Source organism: Exophiala bonariae (assembly GCF_035927105.1).
Source record: "Exophiala bonariae strain CCFEE 5792 chromosome Unknown scaffold_1, whole genome shotgun sequence".
NCBI classification, from domain to species: Eukaryota; Fungi; Ascomycota; class Eurotiomycetes; order Chaetothyriales; family Herpotrichiellaceae; genus Exophiala; species Exophiala bonariae.
Window position 1 is genome coordinate 1,303,531 of NW_027042476.1, and position 13,487 is coordinate 1,317,017.

At 49.9% G+C, this 13,487-nt stretch overlaps 5 protein-coding genes across 5 annotated transcripts; 3 read left to right on the top strand and 2 right to left on the bottom strand.

The window, feature by feature from the left end:
* Positions 1 to 638: 638 nt before the first annotated feature.
* LTR84_000466 (uncharacterized protein) lies at positions 639 to 2,742 on the top strand (the record flags this gene model as incomplete). Its single annotated transcript, XM_064844096.1, has 7 exons — positions 639 to 797; positions 873 to 1,236; positions 1,302 to 1,731; positions 1,791 to 1,840; positions 1,889 to 1,945; positions 2,006 to 2,234; positions 2,298 to 2,742. 7 exons carry the CDS (start codon positions 639 to 641, stop codon positions 2,740 to 2,742), a joined length of 1,734 nt encoding a protein of 577 aa, XP_064711956.1.
* A 495-nt stretch (positions 2,743 to 3,237) lies between these two features.
* On the bottom strand, positions 3,238 to 4,727 carry LTR84_000467 (uncharacterized protein; the record flags this gene model as incomplete). Its single annotated transcript, XM_064844097.1, has 3 exons — positions 3,238 to 4,157; positions 4,196 to 4,368; positions 4,426 to 4,727. The coding sequence occupies 3 exons, from the start codon at positions 4,725 to 4,727 to the stop codon at positions 3,238 to 3,240; spliced, it is 1,395 nt and encodes a 464-aa protein (XP_064711957.1).
* A 454-nt stretch (positions 4,728 to 5,181) lies between these two features.
* LTR84_000468 (uncharacterized protein) lies at positions 5,182 to 6,656 on the top strand (the record flags this gene model as incomplete). The annotated part of the gene is made up of 6 exons (XM_064844098.1): positions 5,182 to 5,517; positions 5,607 to 5,783; positions 5,829 to 5,910; positions 5,985 to 6,091; positions 6,157 to 6,440; positions 6,542 to 6,656. The coding sequence occupies 6 exons, from the start codon at positions 5,182 to 5,184 to the stop codon at positions 6,654 to 6,656; spliced, it is 1,101 nt and encodes a 366-aa protein (XP_064711958.1).
* A 112-nt stretch (positions 6,657 to 6,768) lies between these two features.
* LTR84_000469 (uncharacterized protein) lies at positions 6,769 to 11,204 on the bottom strand (the record flags this gene model as incomplete). The annotated part of the gene is made up of 4 exons (XM_064844099.1): positions 6,769 to 7,755; positions 7,807 to 7,963; positions 8,057 to 8,857; positions 9,550 to 11,204. 4 exons carry the CDS (start codon positions 11,202 to 11,204, stop codon positions 6,769 to 6,771), a joined length of 3,600 nt encoding a protein of 1,199 aa, XP_064711959.1.
* A 671-nt stretch (positions 11,205 to 11,875) lies between these two features.
* LTR84_000470 (uncharacterized protein) lies at positions 11,876 to 13,482 on the top strand (the record flags this gene model as incomplete). Its single annotated transcript, XM_064844100.1, has 3 exons — positions 11,876 to 12,696; positions 12,751 to 13,081; positions 13,156 to 13,482. The coding sequence occupies 3 exons, from the start codon at positions 11,876 to 11,878 to the stop codon at positions 13,480 to 13,482; spliced, it is 1,479 nt and encodes a 492-aa protein (XP_064711960.1).
* Positions 13,483 to 13,487: the final 5 nt, after the last annotated feature.

The following is a 13,487-nucleotide window of genomic DNA, read 5'->3' on the forward strand; positions in this document are numbered from 1 at the left end:
TTGCAAGCGGAAACATGCGAAGCTATGGAGCTTAGTTGCTTCTGGCGCCTTCTCATGTGAATGAGCCTTTCAGTACGGAATAGCCTATGGTGATAGAGCGTCCTAGATACATGATATTCATCACTAGGCTTGACATAGACTATTGCAGAAACACCATCCCATGTTCGTTACAAGACTGGCAGGTCGATGGCCGCGGCACCTCTTGGAGGAGCACAGCCCAATCTCATCATGCCTGGGGTCACTGTACAAGTAACCCGTGGTTCAAACAAGCAGCCTCGCCAAATGCATTGAGCTATACTCATTATATCCTGCCGAAGCGTCACCGATCTACGTGCGGCACTCGGGAATTGGTCAACACATCTTTGATCCTGATTCGATGGCAAACAACCGAGATGCCCCGTGCTTACCAGGACTAACCATTCGTCAATTATTATCATTGTTCTCACTAAGTAAGTGGATCCTTTTTGAGAAAGGTGTAAAATATTCCTTGTTGTTGAGGTGCTTGACGCTAAATGGGAGCTGAGATACCCCAGACTCGGTTATATAAGTACCCCAGAAACCCCGGATCATGAAGAGCTCTTCACTATTCTAGGTTCAATACTTGAGGCAGTGCGACCATACAGATCAAGCTACTCACAATGGCAGTAGACAAAAACTCTGTTGAGAAGAGCATGGCGGAGAGCCAGGTGGAGAATGCTACCCAAAATGAAACCCCGCATGACAGGGCCATGGCAATCGAGCATGTGGAAGGTGAAATTTGGCCCGGCATCAATAGGCAAACAATGTTGGCTTTCTTTGTATGCCTCACTCCTAGAAAGGAGATCAATGAGTCAAATGTGAAATGGGTTGCTAACGCGAAATGTGTCTTCTAGGCCATTTGCACCCAGCTGAGTGCCTACGAATTGACCTTGATCATTCCTGCTGTCTCGGCTTCCTATATCAATGCGGAGCTAGGGCCCAGCAAGAATATCGCCTGGATTAATATCACCTGGACACTCGGAGCATCAGTTCTCGTGAGCGTGGGAGGACGCTTGTCAGATATATTTGGCCGCCGAAACTTTATGCTTTGTGGAGCTGCCATCTCTTTCATCGGGACCATTGTCGGGGCCACAGGGCAAAGCATTGGCCAGATGATAGGTGCTGGTGTTATGTTTGGAGTAGGATCCGGGTTCCAAGAAATGGGATTTGCCTGCATCATGGAGTTCATACCTAATAAATACAGGTTGACGGCGCTTGGTGAGTATGCCATTAGTCACTCTTTGAACTCTATCTCGATACGTTGTATACTGATTTAAACCTAGGACTCTATGGAACAAGCGCAATCATGTGTCTCTTCTGTCCTCTCATTACGTACGCTTTCATTGCGCACACCAGCATCGGCTGGCGAGGTGCATATTGGTACATGTCAGGCTTTCATGCATTCGGTTTAGTGTGCATGTTCTTTTTCTACAAGCCTCCAACATTTGAAACAAAGCATAAGGAGGACGGAGCATCGAAGTGGAAGCTCGTTGCAGAGATGGACTACGTTGGTCTATTTCTTTTCACTGCTGGATGTGTTTTGTTCCTGGTCGGGCTGAGTTTTGGCGGTAGGCAGTACCCATGGCGGCATGCTGCGGTCATTGCGCCTATCATCGTGGGATTCTTCCTGTTGGTTCTTCTCTTCATTTGGGTATTCAACGCCAACCTCAAATATCCGTTCCTTCCTCCTAAACTCTTCAGACAATGGCGAGGGTGAGATCCATTTAAATATCTCTTTCGAAGTTACTATCAGACTAACAGATAATATGAAGATACAACGTGCTGGTGGTTGTTGGATTCTGCTGCGGCATGCTGTACTACAGTATGCAGGTCTTATGGCCTCGGCAGTCCTCTTTGCTATATGTGTCAGCAAATGAACCAATTTTGCGCGGGTTATACGCAAATGTTACCCTGATGGGAACCTGGTGTAAGTTATGGCAACCTATACATGGGAAAATTGTCGCTCAATAATTCTGACGTTGTCTAGTGTCACTCATCTCGGTTTGGGTCGTGTGCGCCAGATTTGGCCATGAGAAGTACCAGATACTCGTGTTCATCTGTCTCCAGGTTATCTTTATCGGGGCTTTGTCTACACTAGATATTGGACAAAACGGCAAAGCCATCGCCTTGGTCTTTCTCATGTCCTGTGTAATTAACCAACCTCTGTATATGCTTTTCAGCATGGTATCTCTCAACCTTGATGATCAAGCTGACATGTAAGTTATACCACCAAAATCGCTGATCAAGAATGATTCTTGCTAACTTAAGGATGCTTCCAGGGGTGTGGCGATCGGGGCAATCTCAACATTTCGTCTACTTGGTGGTGCAGTTGCCACTGCCATTTACGGTTCGATTGTAGACAATCAGTTTGCAACAAGGCTGCCAGGCCAAGTCCAGAAAGCAATTGCGGGCTCCGACTTCGATACGTCTAACCTACGAGCCTTGATCCAAGCAGCTGCTGTGAACACTGCCGCTGCCTATGCAAAAGTCCCTGGTATCACCGCCCAGATCATTACAACTGCTCAGTATGCAGTCAAACGCTCGTACATCCAGGCTTTCCAAGTGGTCTACTATACCGCATTGGGTTTCGCATGTTTGGCCATTCTTAGCGCTCTCTGCATCAAAGACATTGACCCTGCAAAGAAGACTTACGAAAAGGCTGTACATTTGGAGAACGAGAAGGTTAAATTAGCCCCTGACAATGGTGGCAAAGAAGAAGTTTGAGCATGAAGCGCCGATAACCACTAGCGAGTCAAGCAAGTAGATTGCTACCATCAACAGCATCTGAATAGATCCATCAGTACGTGTGCAGATATCTATATAGCTGTCCTGGGCAGGTGGAGGGGCGCTTAGAGGCTTGAGCTAAGCACATATAGTTTTTCGACTTTCACACCTTGTAATTGTTTTGAGGTATGCCATACCATTCAAATATCAGTATTTAAAGTCATCCTTCTGGGACACTCTGCTAGACACTCTGCTAGAGTACCTACGGGGCTTATGAGCATTTAAGTATTCTATTCCCTGAACACTCTGTCTTTCTCACACACGAGGCCGACCAAGCTGGAAATAGCAGAGCTCTGGCTAGGAAGACGAGATGGCCACTGAAACAATTTTTTGATGGAGGAGTTGACTAAGCGGTGAGGCAAGCGGCTGCCCCTTGAAGATAGGATAGCTGGTTTAAGAGGAGTCTGACAATTGTCTCATCTGGGTTCCTTTATTTCATGTCTTTCCATCATGTTGATCCCTCCTCTTCGCAAGCAGGTCAAAGATTCTCGAGCAGTCTGGCCTGCCTCCTATATCATTACACTCGTGGAGCAAACTCTCCAAGTCGGCTGTGTCATACAAGGCTGAAGCTTCCTGCCGAAATCGATCCTCGACCCCTTGCGGTCCCAACCAGGGCACGTCCGACAACGATTCCTGGTGGATCGTGCCATCTTTCATTCGGATCTTCAACTGGCAGGGCTGTTTGCCTCGTATGAGCTCCTGGTCGAACTCACTATTGGTGCAGATGACGCAGCGTTGTATGAGTCTCTCCAAATCTGCGCTATTGAAGTGACGGTATGCGTTCTCATCAATGCGTCCGAACAGCAAGGCGGCTGACACTCCATACTGGAGACTCATCTTCGTTTGCTGTACACTGTCGAATGGTCCTGAGCTGTCACAACCTGGGTACTCCTTTGCCACAGTTGTTGTGATAATTGAGATATTTTCAATGTGTCCCGAAGCTCCAGTGACCTTGGAATGTAGTCCCAATACGGCGGCTACAGGGGTTTGAATCAAGTTGCAACCCGCGAAAGGTTTGAATTTGACACCCATTATCCCGCTGCCAAGTTCTGATTCAATCACAAATTTGCGGAACCTTTCTGGTGCACTTGGCCCACAATTATATGCCTGGAACAGGCCATCTTTGCCCTCCAGGGCGGTTTTGCTGCTCAATATACCTGCCTTTGCTAACTCGAAACTGGAAATACCACTCCGACTAGCTATACCCATGTGAGTGTTGATCTCTTGGCCTCCAGCCCAGGGCCATTCATTCAGCCCTGAAGCCGTGTTCGCGGCAAGCCCCAGGGCACTAGCACCCTCGTCTTGAGTAATTGTCGGATCCGCAATGATACCCACTGCAGCAGCGCCGAAAGCGCCTATGATTCCACTTGGGCGGAATGAGGATTGCACGAACCAGAATGTCGGACTGAGGAGCCCAGCGCAACGGCCATATCGTAGCCACCGATTATGCTCCTCAGCAACTGATCTCCAGTCCAATTGTCTCGCTGAGCAAGGGCCAGCGCAGCCGGTATCACCATGACACCGATATGAGCCCCTGCAGATAAATGCATGTCATCTCTAATAATACTGTCCTGGGAGTCACCGACAGTGGCCATTGACGTTGACGACAGGGGTCTGGCTTACCTGTGAGCAAGTGCTGCGTTGGTGAACGCAGCCACCTCGGCCGCAAGAGGTATGTCAAGGCCCATGACATGTGCTGATCCCTTGCCAGGGCTTGCCACTTTGGCATATTGTAGAAGTGCAGCGCTCCATGGCGCTGCCAACCCAGAGATGAGAGCGCCAAGATAGTCGACAAGGCACTGCACCGCCTTTTCCCGCACTTCAGCCTTCACTATGCAGCTTCGGAGGCGCTCTAGATGTCCGGAGGCCAATTCAGTCAGTGTCGGTTTGATCTTCTGATGGTTTCCGTTGCGGAGTGTTGTCATTTTGTCCTTATAGCTCAGCGGTGTAGTGCACTACTTTCACCATACGTGTCAATTGCCCGTACTAGGGCGAGGCCTGCCAGATGCTGCAGATTTGTGACTTCTTCTGAGGCCCGATCCACCATTAATACGGACGCCGTCGCACGGAGACACGGCCGGGGTAAGTGATGTTAGTAATTGAGCCAAGCTGGGCCAGATCATCTCATGGCATCTCGGCTCATGTCGACCAATAGCGTCCAAACTCCGAAGAGCCACAGGACTCAGTGCCTGCACATGTATCTCATCGTGGCAGGACACGGCGGACGAGGTCATCACGCAAGACAAACCATCGGACTGTTCATTCATCTGACGCAGAATCGACGCATAGCATATTTAATGTCTTGGCAAGATTCTGCTCGCTGTTGTCGTGCTTGATCTCTTCTGAAACACAGAGCCCGTTAGTTGTATTTCCATCCTCATGTCTCATAGAATCCTGCTCACCGGAGCCTCTGGCTATCTTGGAGGGACTTTGCTTGCTCGGTGGACGAGCGTGACCCTGCCACCATACGAAAAGCTTTTTGCGCTTGTGCGAACGCAAGAACAAGCCGTTTCCCTCAAGCAATATGCTGCAACGCCCGAGCCTCTGTTCTTTGACATCAGAGATAAAGAAGCAGTTGATTCTGCGGTGGTCGGCAATAAAATAACAATCGTATACTTCCTAGTGGATGCTGTCAACGTGGAGGCTCAAAAACATTTCATCGCTGCCCTCGCCGAGGTGAAGAAGAGTACTGGATTAGATGTTCATTTCTTGCACGTAGGTGTCGTCTCCTAATTATCTCTACAGCAAATTCGTCCCTATGTCAATTCAAATAGGGAGAATGATGTTGATCTTCCTTGATATAGACGAGTGGAGCCAAAATATTCTCCAGTCACGCTGGCGCTCCCATTGACAGGCCACTTCTGGACAACGAAGAGGGCCTTTACGAGATTCAGAAGGCACAGATCCCGCCACTGCTCGCCCCGGTCCAGCAGGCAAGCCCCCCTCCCTTGATTCCCAGTTCTTCTCGAGCAATACCCTTGGTGATAAAGTCCGAGCACTAACACTGAGATTTCATCGCTCGTCAGGCGATTGACACCAACAATACTGTGATTGAGGAAGCCACAGCACATGGAGTGAGAAGTTACGTTTTTGTCCCGTGCGTGGTGTGTAAGTCAGACTTGTTCTCAGCCGCTCTGCAGTAGCTTGAGAGGCGTCTCAATTCTGGGACTAACAGTACGCAGATGGGAAAGGTGAAGGTTTCGGTAACCCCATTTCGATTCAAACGGTTGCTATAATCCGCGCGGCAAAAGCGACCAGGCAAGTTTTGAGTGTTGATCCTGGACGTCCGGTTTGTACATGACATCCATCTCTTTGACCCAAATCTTGTCAAATTGCTGATCGAAGATGTGGTAGATATGGCCCGTGTGCCATGTGCTGGACAACACGACGTTGTATCTAGAGCTTCTTCGGAAGATACTGGCTGGCGATAATCCCGGCCATGGTCGGCAAGGTTATTATCTCGCGGCTGCTGGTAGCGTTGCCTGGGTCGATCTGTATAGTGTCATAGCGAGAAGCCTGAAGAAACGTGGCGTCATTGATCAAGATTCTATAACGCAGGCTTCCGATCAAGAGCTGGAAAAGATGGCCACAGCACTGGGATGTCCAAAAGAATTCGTTGCTTTGCAATTGGGAGGAATGTAAGTGTTATATTTCTTACTCTGGAAGGTCAAACTGCAATGATTATACTACCAATCATGGCTTCCAAAGGGTTGATAGCTCAGACTGACCTTCCGAACAGTTGCACACTCTCGGCGGTACATGGGTCAGAGATTGGCTGGAAACCAACCTTTGCAGCTAGCCACATCCTCGAAACAGCGGATGAGGAGGTGGACTGGGTTTTGGCCAACCTGTGATTAAGTTCTGTGCAATCGCTCATCCCCCTGGAAACTTGTCGTGGTCTAAGGTCACTTTCCACTATGCTGCGGCAGAGCTCAAGATAGAGTAGAATCCCATAATGTAACATGGTCACTCTCCCAACCAGTTGAGCGCAGATAGGTTCTCCATGAAAGGATCCAAGGTAGCATCTGATGTATCAAACAAGTTCTGGAGATGCATTGCCGGATCTGCTAACCAGGACATATCCTCCCAGACAAATCCAGTTGGTTGTTCTGCCAGTAGGATGGCAGCGATGCCAGATACATGCACCGTAACGTTGGGAAAATAGCTCCGCCAGTCAATGCCATGAAACCAATCGACGTCGGAGAGTGGGGAAGAAGTCGTAGGGTGGTCGATCGCACTCGCTGTTGCTCCCTGACCATGTTTACCAGATGGGAGGTTTTCGAATGCCTTCAGTCTGTCAAACCCTTTTACGAAGATCTCTGTAGTGGGCCAAATGCGCGCCAGCTCACCCAAAGTTAATTTCAGAACTCGGATGTCCTCGGCGCCACTTTCAGCGAGGCCTTCAATTCTTTGTGTATACAACAGAGCCACAATCGCAACCGCAACATGCCAGGATGAGATTGCTCCAAGGAATTTGATCTCGCCTCTGGCCAGAAGAGTTTTGAAGATGTGAGTGACGCAAGAGGCTGATAACACTGCGGCCGTGTAGGCTTCCGGCCATGGTTGTGATGGATGCTGTGTGGACCAATTCAAATGAAGAACAGTAACGGTGGTGAGGTATGGCAGGTGTAAGGCTAGTACGTCCCGATCAAAGGTTTGTTCGCGATCAAAGATAGTCGACAGAGATAGGTGGGAGGGAAGGTTCTGAGTCCACTTGACAAGTTCTTCAGCAAGAGGTGCGGGAAAAGCTGCTTGTTCTGGGCTATGAGACAAGTGTTGGCCTACGCGACCAATAATGGCGCAGAGTCGAACCCAATGAACGAAAATCTCTGCTCGGGGATCTGTGGAATGGGACGGACCGAAGTCTGCAACGGTAGGTTCGAGAACATCACAGTCTTTGGGGTTGATGGTGCAAGGCCGTCCTTGACAGATCGAAGTCAAGCGTTCTCGAGCCTGCAGGCCACTGTTAAACCCGGCGGGACTATCGTACGGTGGTCAACTTACGAATAACGTCCACCAGATCCTTCTTCGCAGTCCTTGCATTGCTTCGCCCCCAACGTCTTGTATGTTCTTGGGCTCCCGATGAAGCCCCACCTGCTGAGCATACTTGATAGCGATACCAGTCCACCACCACGCAGCATCTTTATGCACTTGTGAGGGTCTGTTGCATTAATTTCAGCTGGAGTACTGCGTTCACATATAGATATACGCGAGAGAGATAAGGAGAAAGGGGCACAGGAAGATAGTGTCTTACCCACGTGGTGCCCACCAGTAGAACAGCATAATGGCTTGGAGGCAAACGATAGGGTTACTGTCTTGGTCCATATAAAAGAGCATTTTTGCTCGGTTATAATATTCAGCAGCTGTTGCATGTTGTATGATCGGGGGCCGAATCTGAGTGCCCAGAAGTGCTAAAGCGTTAACCAGCAAGGGAGAATGCATTGTATCGGAATTCTGCCAGAATGTTGCCTTATCGAGTACAGGGCACCATGGCCAGCAGTGATTAAAATACGTATCAGCAAAACTCTGCTGTAGCTCCGGTGGAGGAAGGTTATCCTCCAAACCAGTTGATGAGGACGACACGTTCGCAGCATCGTTAGTGGCAATCCTGTGAGAATCTCGAGCGAAAATCTGCAGAATACCATTATTGCCGAGATAGCTCACCGCTGGAGCTGGCGGGATCGCCATGCCTGCGTCCCCAGACACATCGTCGACAACATCAGCAGTCGGTGGCACAGCACAGGCTTGTAAGCGTGATGTTGAAGAGGAAATCGTGCCTCTCTGAGCGGCAGCAGGTCGTGTGCTTGCCACCGCCACCGCGTTGTGTCCTGGAGCATCAGAACCTTCAGGTATCTCATCAAGCCGAGTTAGGTCGCGGGTTTGAGACGACCGCGAAGGCTGATATCCGGTCTGATTCCATTCTGCGTCCAGATGACCGTTTCTGGGGCCACCGTTGATGGCGGGTAGGATATGGAGATGCACCGATGCTTGGGGCTCTAGAGCACTCGAGCCCCCAGGGCTGTCACGAAATCGCCTTTTCCGTCTCTTTGGAGACCTTGGCCTGGGTAGAGATCAGCCAAGGTCATTCGGACAACGACTGTGACGACTTTCAGCCATTGGCTTCTAGAGGCAGACTCACTGGCAGAAACTTGAAGACTCGATGCAATTACCGCAACTTGTCAAACCTTCTTGCGTCCGGCTTTCAAGGTCGCATCTCAACTACATTGGAAGAGGAGGATTAGTTAGCATGCCAATAACAAGCTGTGCCCCCCAATGAATCTACCTTTCTATCATGGCACGGCAAACAGACGCGTCGAGCCCGCAATTTACGGGGCTGGGGTATAGATTGACCATTCGGCATGATCATGAAATCGTGGTATGATAAGGTTCTTGACCATGGCAAGTTGTGACACTAACTTAATTCTCGGGCATGTCTGTAGCTTTAGGTATGAAATTTTGGGCATGGAGGAGCGAGCGGGGTGACTTGGATTGCCGAGGGAAATCTCGGGGGCGCCTCTGGGCCAAGAGCTTGATACCTTGGGTTGGTAGGTAGCTAGGTACCGAGTGAGGACAACTGCCATAATCCCTGCGCGGTATCACAGAGAATTGTCCTCGATATATTGAATAACTGTTTCGGTCTCAAGTGAAGGCCCACATCTTCAAACGCAGTAGATTGTGAATGTATAGGTACAAGTGCAGCATGGGAGGCCAGGGCCTTGGGCGCGAGTGGCACTCTAAATGCCACACGTCCTCTGGACATGCCTTCTTTCAAGCTCTTCGATACTCACGCCCTCCTTGACTTCTGCACGTAGATGATCACTCAACCTAACTCTTAGCAGCCAACTCGGTGAACAGCTCCAGGCATGACAGAAGCTATTGTTTCGAACATCCCCATATGGACTTCGCCTGGCATCGGTCTCGTCGAAACACTCCCAGAAAGTGTCGGCACCGACATTAACCATGCCACCCCAGTATTTCTTTATAAGATCTATAGCTTCGGAGAAGAGAGACACAGTTGCTAACGCATCGACTATATGGTGGTAGAGATACGGTGTCAAAGGTGTGATGGTGTCTGGATGCGACATGGCACCGAGAAGGGCATTGCGACACGTCGCTACTGGGAACGCCCCCGATAGGGTGAGCCATGCGGCGGAGGCGAGGGAGATCTGAGAATGTGGCCCAGAAATAAAGAGTTGTGAATGTGGTGAGATAAAACTCGATGCAGCATCTCTCAATTGTGAGATGAGTTGCGTATAGGGTTGTGGAGAGATGGAAAGGAGGGATGCAAGGGCGTTTATACGTTCCAAGCTGTACAAGAGAAGGCCGTGTAACCCAGCCGAGGTGTCGAGATTTTCGGCCCAGTCCAAGAACTTCCACGCAGTAGTCTTTGAGGAGACGAAGAGATGGGTTTCTGGATCGACATGTGAGATGGCCTTGAGAAGAGAACCCTGGATAGTGGGCCACAATTCGCGACCAGTGGCAAGGTCCCCTGTCGCAACAACATAATCATAGACAATGACACCAAAAAGTGTGTCGTAATCAACAATGTAATCTGTAGCTGGAATGAGCACTGGCTTCTCAAACAGGCAAGCTGGGAGAGAAGAGTCAGAGCGTGGTACTGCAGCGAAGAGGTACAAACAGCGTTTCGCAAGGTTGTAGTCGCGCAAGGTGTGGTAATTGGTGAGAGCTTGCAGGCGCAAATCGCCTATCCAGACACGGCGATCTCGACGTGGTCCATCTTCAAAGACCGTTTGCATACAATCCCTTAGTGTTAACATGGATATTTCGTCGATGGTGTTGAGAAGGGGGTCATGATAATCATAGAGCTCAACTTGCGTCGAAGAAGCGACTGAGCTAACGGCAGTACAGCAGAACTCCGAAAACTTGACCTTATATTTTGGTGAAGTATCGACAATGCGGACTCGTAGGTACCGGAAAGCGTATCGACGGGGCAATGCCACGTCCTCTGGCATAAAATCTATGTTTATGACTTCATCTGGCAGCCAGCTCGTGCTGATCCAGGTATCAACGCCTGTCATGTCTTCTATCACATCGATTGGCGATTCCCCAAACGTGAGGTTCAGGCGACATGGCGCATCAATGTTCAAACCCTCGGCCTCGATGCGAAAAGATACATGGCCCACCAAATGCAGACCAAAGTCTAGGATGAATTGGGTCCCCTTGCCCCATAATTTAGTGGAAAGTAATCCAATCTCACTTTCAAGGACTGGCTTCACGTTGAAGAATTGGGAATCATCGTCTGCGAAGCGAACTATGCGCACAGGGGCGTGTCTGGAATGAGACAGATCTGGAAGTAAAGACTGAGCAGTTGCTGCGAAGTCGTGATTGATGATTGTCGGTAGAACCTCTTCAATCTTCTGGTTTTCCGGAACCTCCGCCATCTCGAATGTGGTATGAGAACATCGGTGGTGCCCATTGCCTGCCTAAAACAATGTTGTTCTCTTTTTCTCAAACTTCAAAGGCGAGAAGCTCGCGAGATCAAAGCACCGAAATACCCCGGGCGGGCAAGCTGACAGCCATAAGCTGCGGATTGTGGTATGAGTTTAACTTTGTTGGCTTGAGATTTAGCATCCAATTGAAGATACTCGTAAGACGAATCAATTTTGAGCAGCAAATGACAAAAGCCGTCGAATATCCCGAGCAAGGTGGTCCCGAGAAAAATCTCGCCCTTCGAGATCTTTATCCCTGCAAACCTAGGACGTCCGCCGTGTCGGTACCAGGTACGAGTACGCGTTAGTGATCGCCCGTCCCCATGCTGGCGGACAAATCCCTGCTGGCTCGGTTCATCTTGACCCGGTGGAACATCGTTGTGCCGAGCTCACCACCAACTTACATCTCCAGAGCACCCCTCGAAACGGGGCCCCAGAGTATCGCCTGATCTCATGGGCCTAGGCCTTATGCAGATGTGAGGCGACTCCACCGGATCCGAGTGTATATATATACATGGCTAGGTGCCCTTGTTCAACTATCACGGACCCACGATCGCTATCATATCTCACCAATAATCGCCATCCATCGGTTTCCAACACTACCTTCCTCGACTTAGACAACAATGGGTCGCCTTCGAACGGCTGGTACGGCCGTCTTCCTGGCAATTGGAGGCTTCCTTTTTGGCTACGACAGCGGCATTATCTCCTCCACCATTGCCCAACCGTACTTTGTCGAGTACATGGGCACACCAACCGAGTCGGAAAAGGGTGGCATCGTTTCGTCCTTCACAGGTGGTGCTATCCTCGGCGCGCTATCTGTTTCTTACCTCGCTGATAAGCTCGGCCGCAAGAGATCAGTCTTTGTTGGCGCCGTTATATCATGTATTGGTTGTGCCCTACAGGGTGGTGCTGTGAATATCCCCATGGTCATCGCGGGCAGGTTGATCGCGGGTGTATCTGTCGGCCTCCTGTCTGCGATCGTACCCATGTATTGTTCTGAGATCGCAACCTCCGAAGATCGTGGCAAGCTGTCCGGATTACTACAATTTATGCTCTCTTGGGGCTTCTTCATTGCACAGTGGCTGGGCTACGGTTGCTTCCAAGTCAACAGCGCATTCCAATGGCGCTTTCCACTATCGTTCCAAGTTGTTCCAGGCCTTATCATGGCAGCTGGCATCTGGTTTCTCTCAGAATCTCCTCGGTGGCTTTGCGAAAAGGAGCGCTACGAGGAAGCGAAAGATGTTCTCAACAGACTTCATGGCACCGGTGACAACCAAGACTTTATCGATTTAGAATTTTTGGAGATCAGAGACACTATTGTAGCAGAAAAAGCCATTGCAGTTAAAAGCTGGAAGGAGATGGTCTCCCGAAAAAGCTGGAGAAAGCGACTCTTCCTCGGTATGGGTATACAAGCCTTTGGCCAGCTTTCTGGCATCAACGTTATGTACGACACCCCAGCTTCCTCTGACGTTAATTGTTCCTAAACTGACATTCGCAGCAACTACTATGGCCCTCAAATCTATGCCCTCCTCGGTATCGAGACGGGTACAGCCTTGAAGATTATCGGTATCTCAGGCACCCTCTCAATTGTCTATTGCGTCATTGGACTCTACCTCCTCGACAAGATCGGTCGCATCAAGCCTCTGGTGGTCTCGGCGGCTGGCATGGCCGCCGCGTTGCTTGTGAACAGCGTTCTATCCAAATACTACGTGCTTACGGATAACCCGAACCCAAACAACGACGCCCTCCGAGCCATGGTCGCCATGAATTTTGTGTTTAGCTTGTTCTTCACAATGATTGGCATTATTTCCTGGGTCTATCCCGCCGAGGTAAGCTCCCACTGCAGTGTCTTCTGAGCCTTTGGTCCTTTGATATGTGTAACTAATATTCAAAACTTCAACAGATCTTCCCCGCCGAGATCCGCGCAAGGGGTAACTCTCTGTCCACATTCACCAACTGGTCGCTCAATTTGGTCTTTGCACAGTGCGCTCCAATCGCCCTGAACAAATTGGGTTTCAAGATCTTCTATTTCTTCTTCGTCTGGAACTTGATCGCTGCGGTGTGCTACATCTTCTTCTATCCCGAGACGGCCGGACGCACTCTCGAACAGATGGATCAGTTGTTTGGTGACCAAGTCGTGCCACACGCATTGCAGGACAAGGAAGGTGCGGAGAAGGCTAGGATGAACAGTGTTGTGAGCCATGTGGAAGAACACCACCAGGCAGTCTGAGCTCG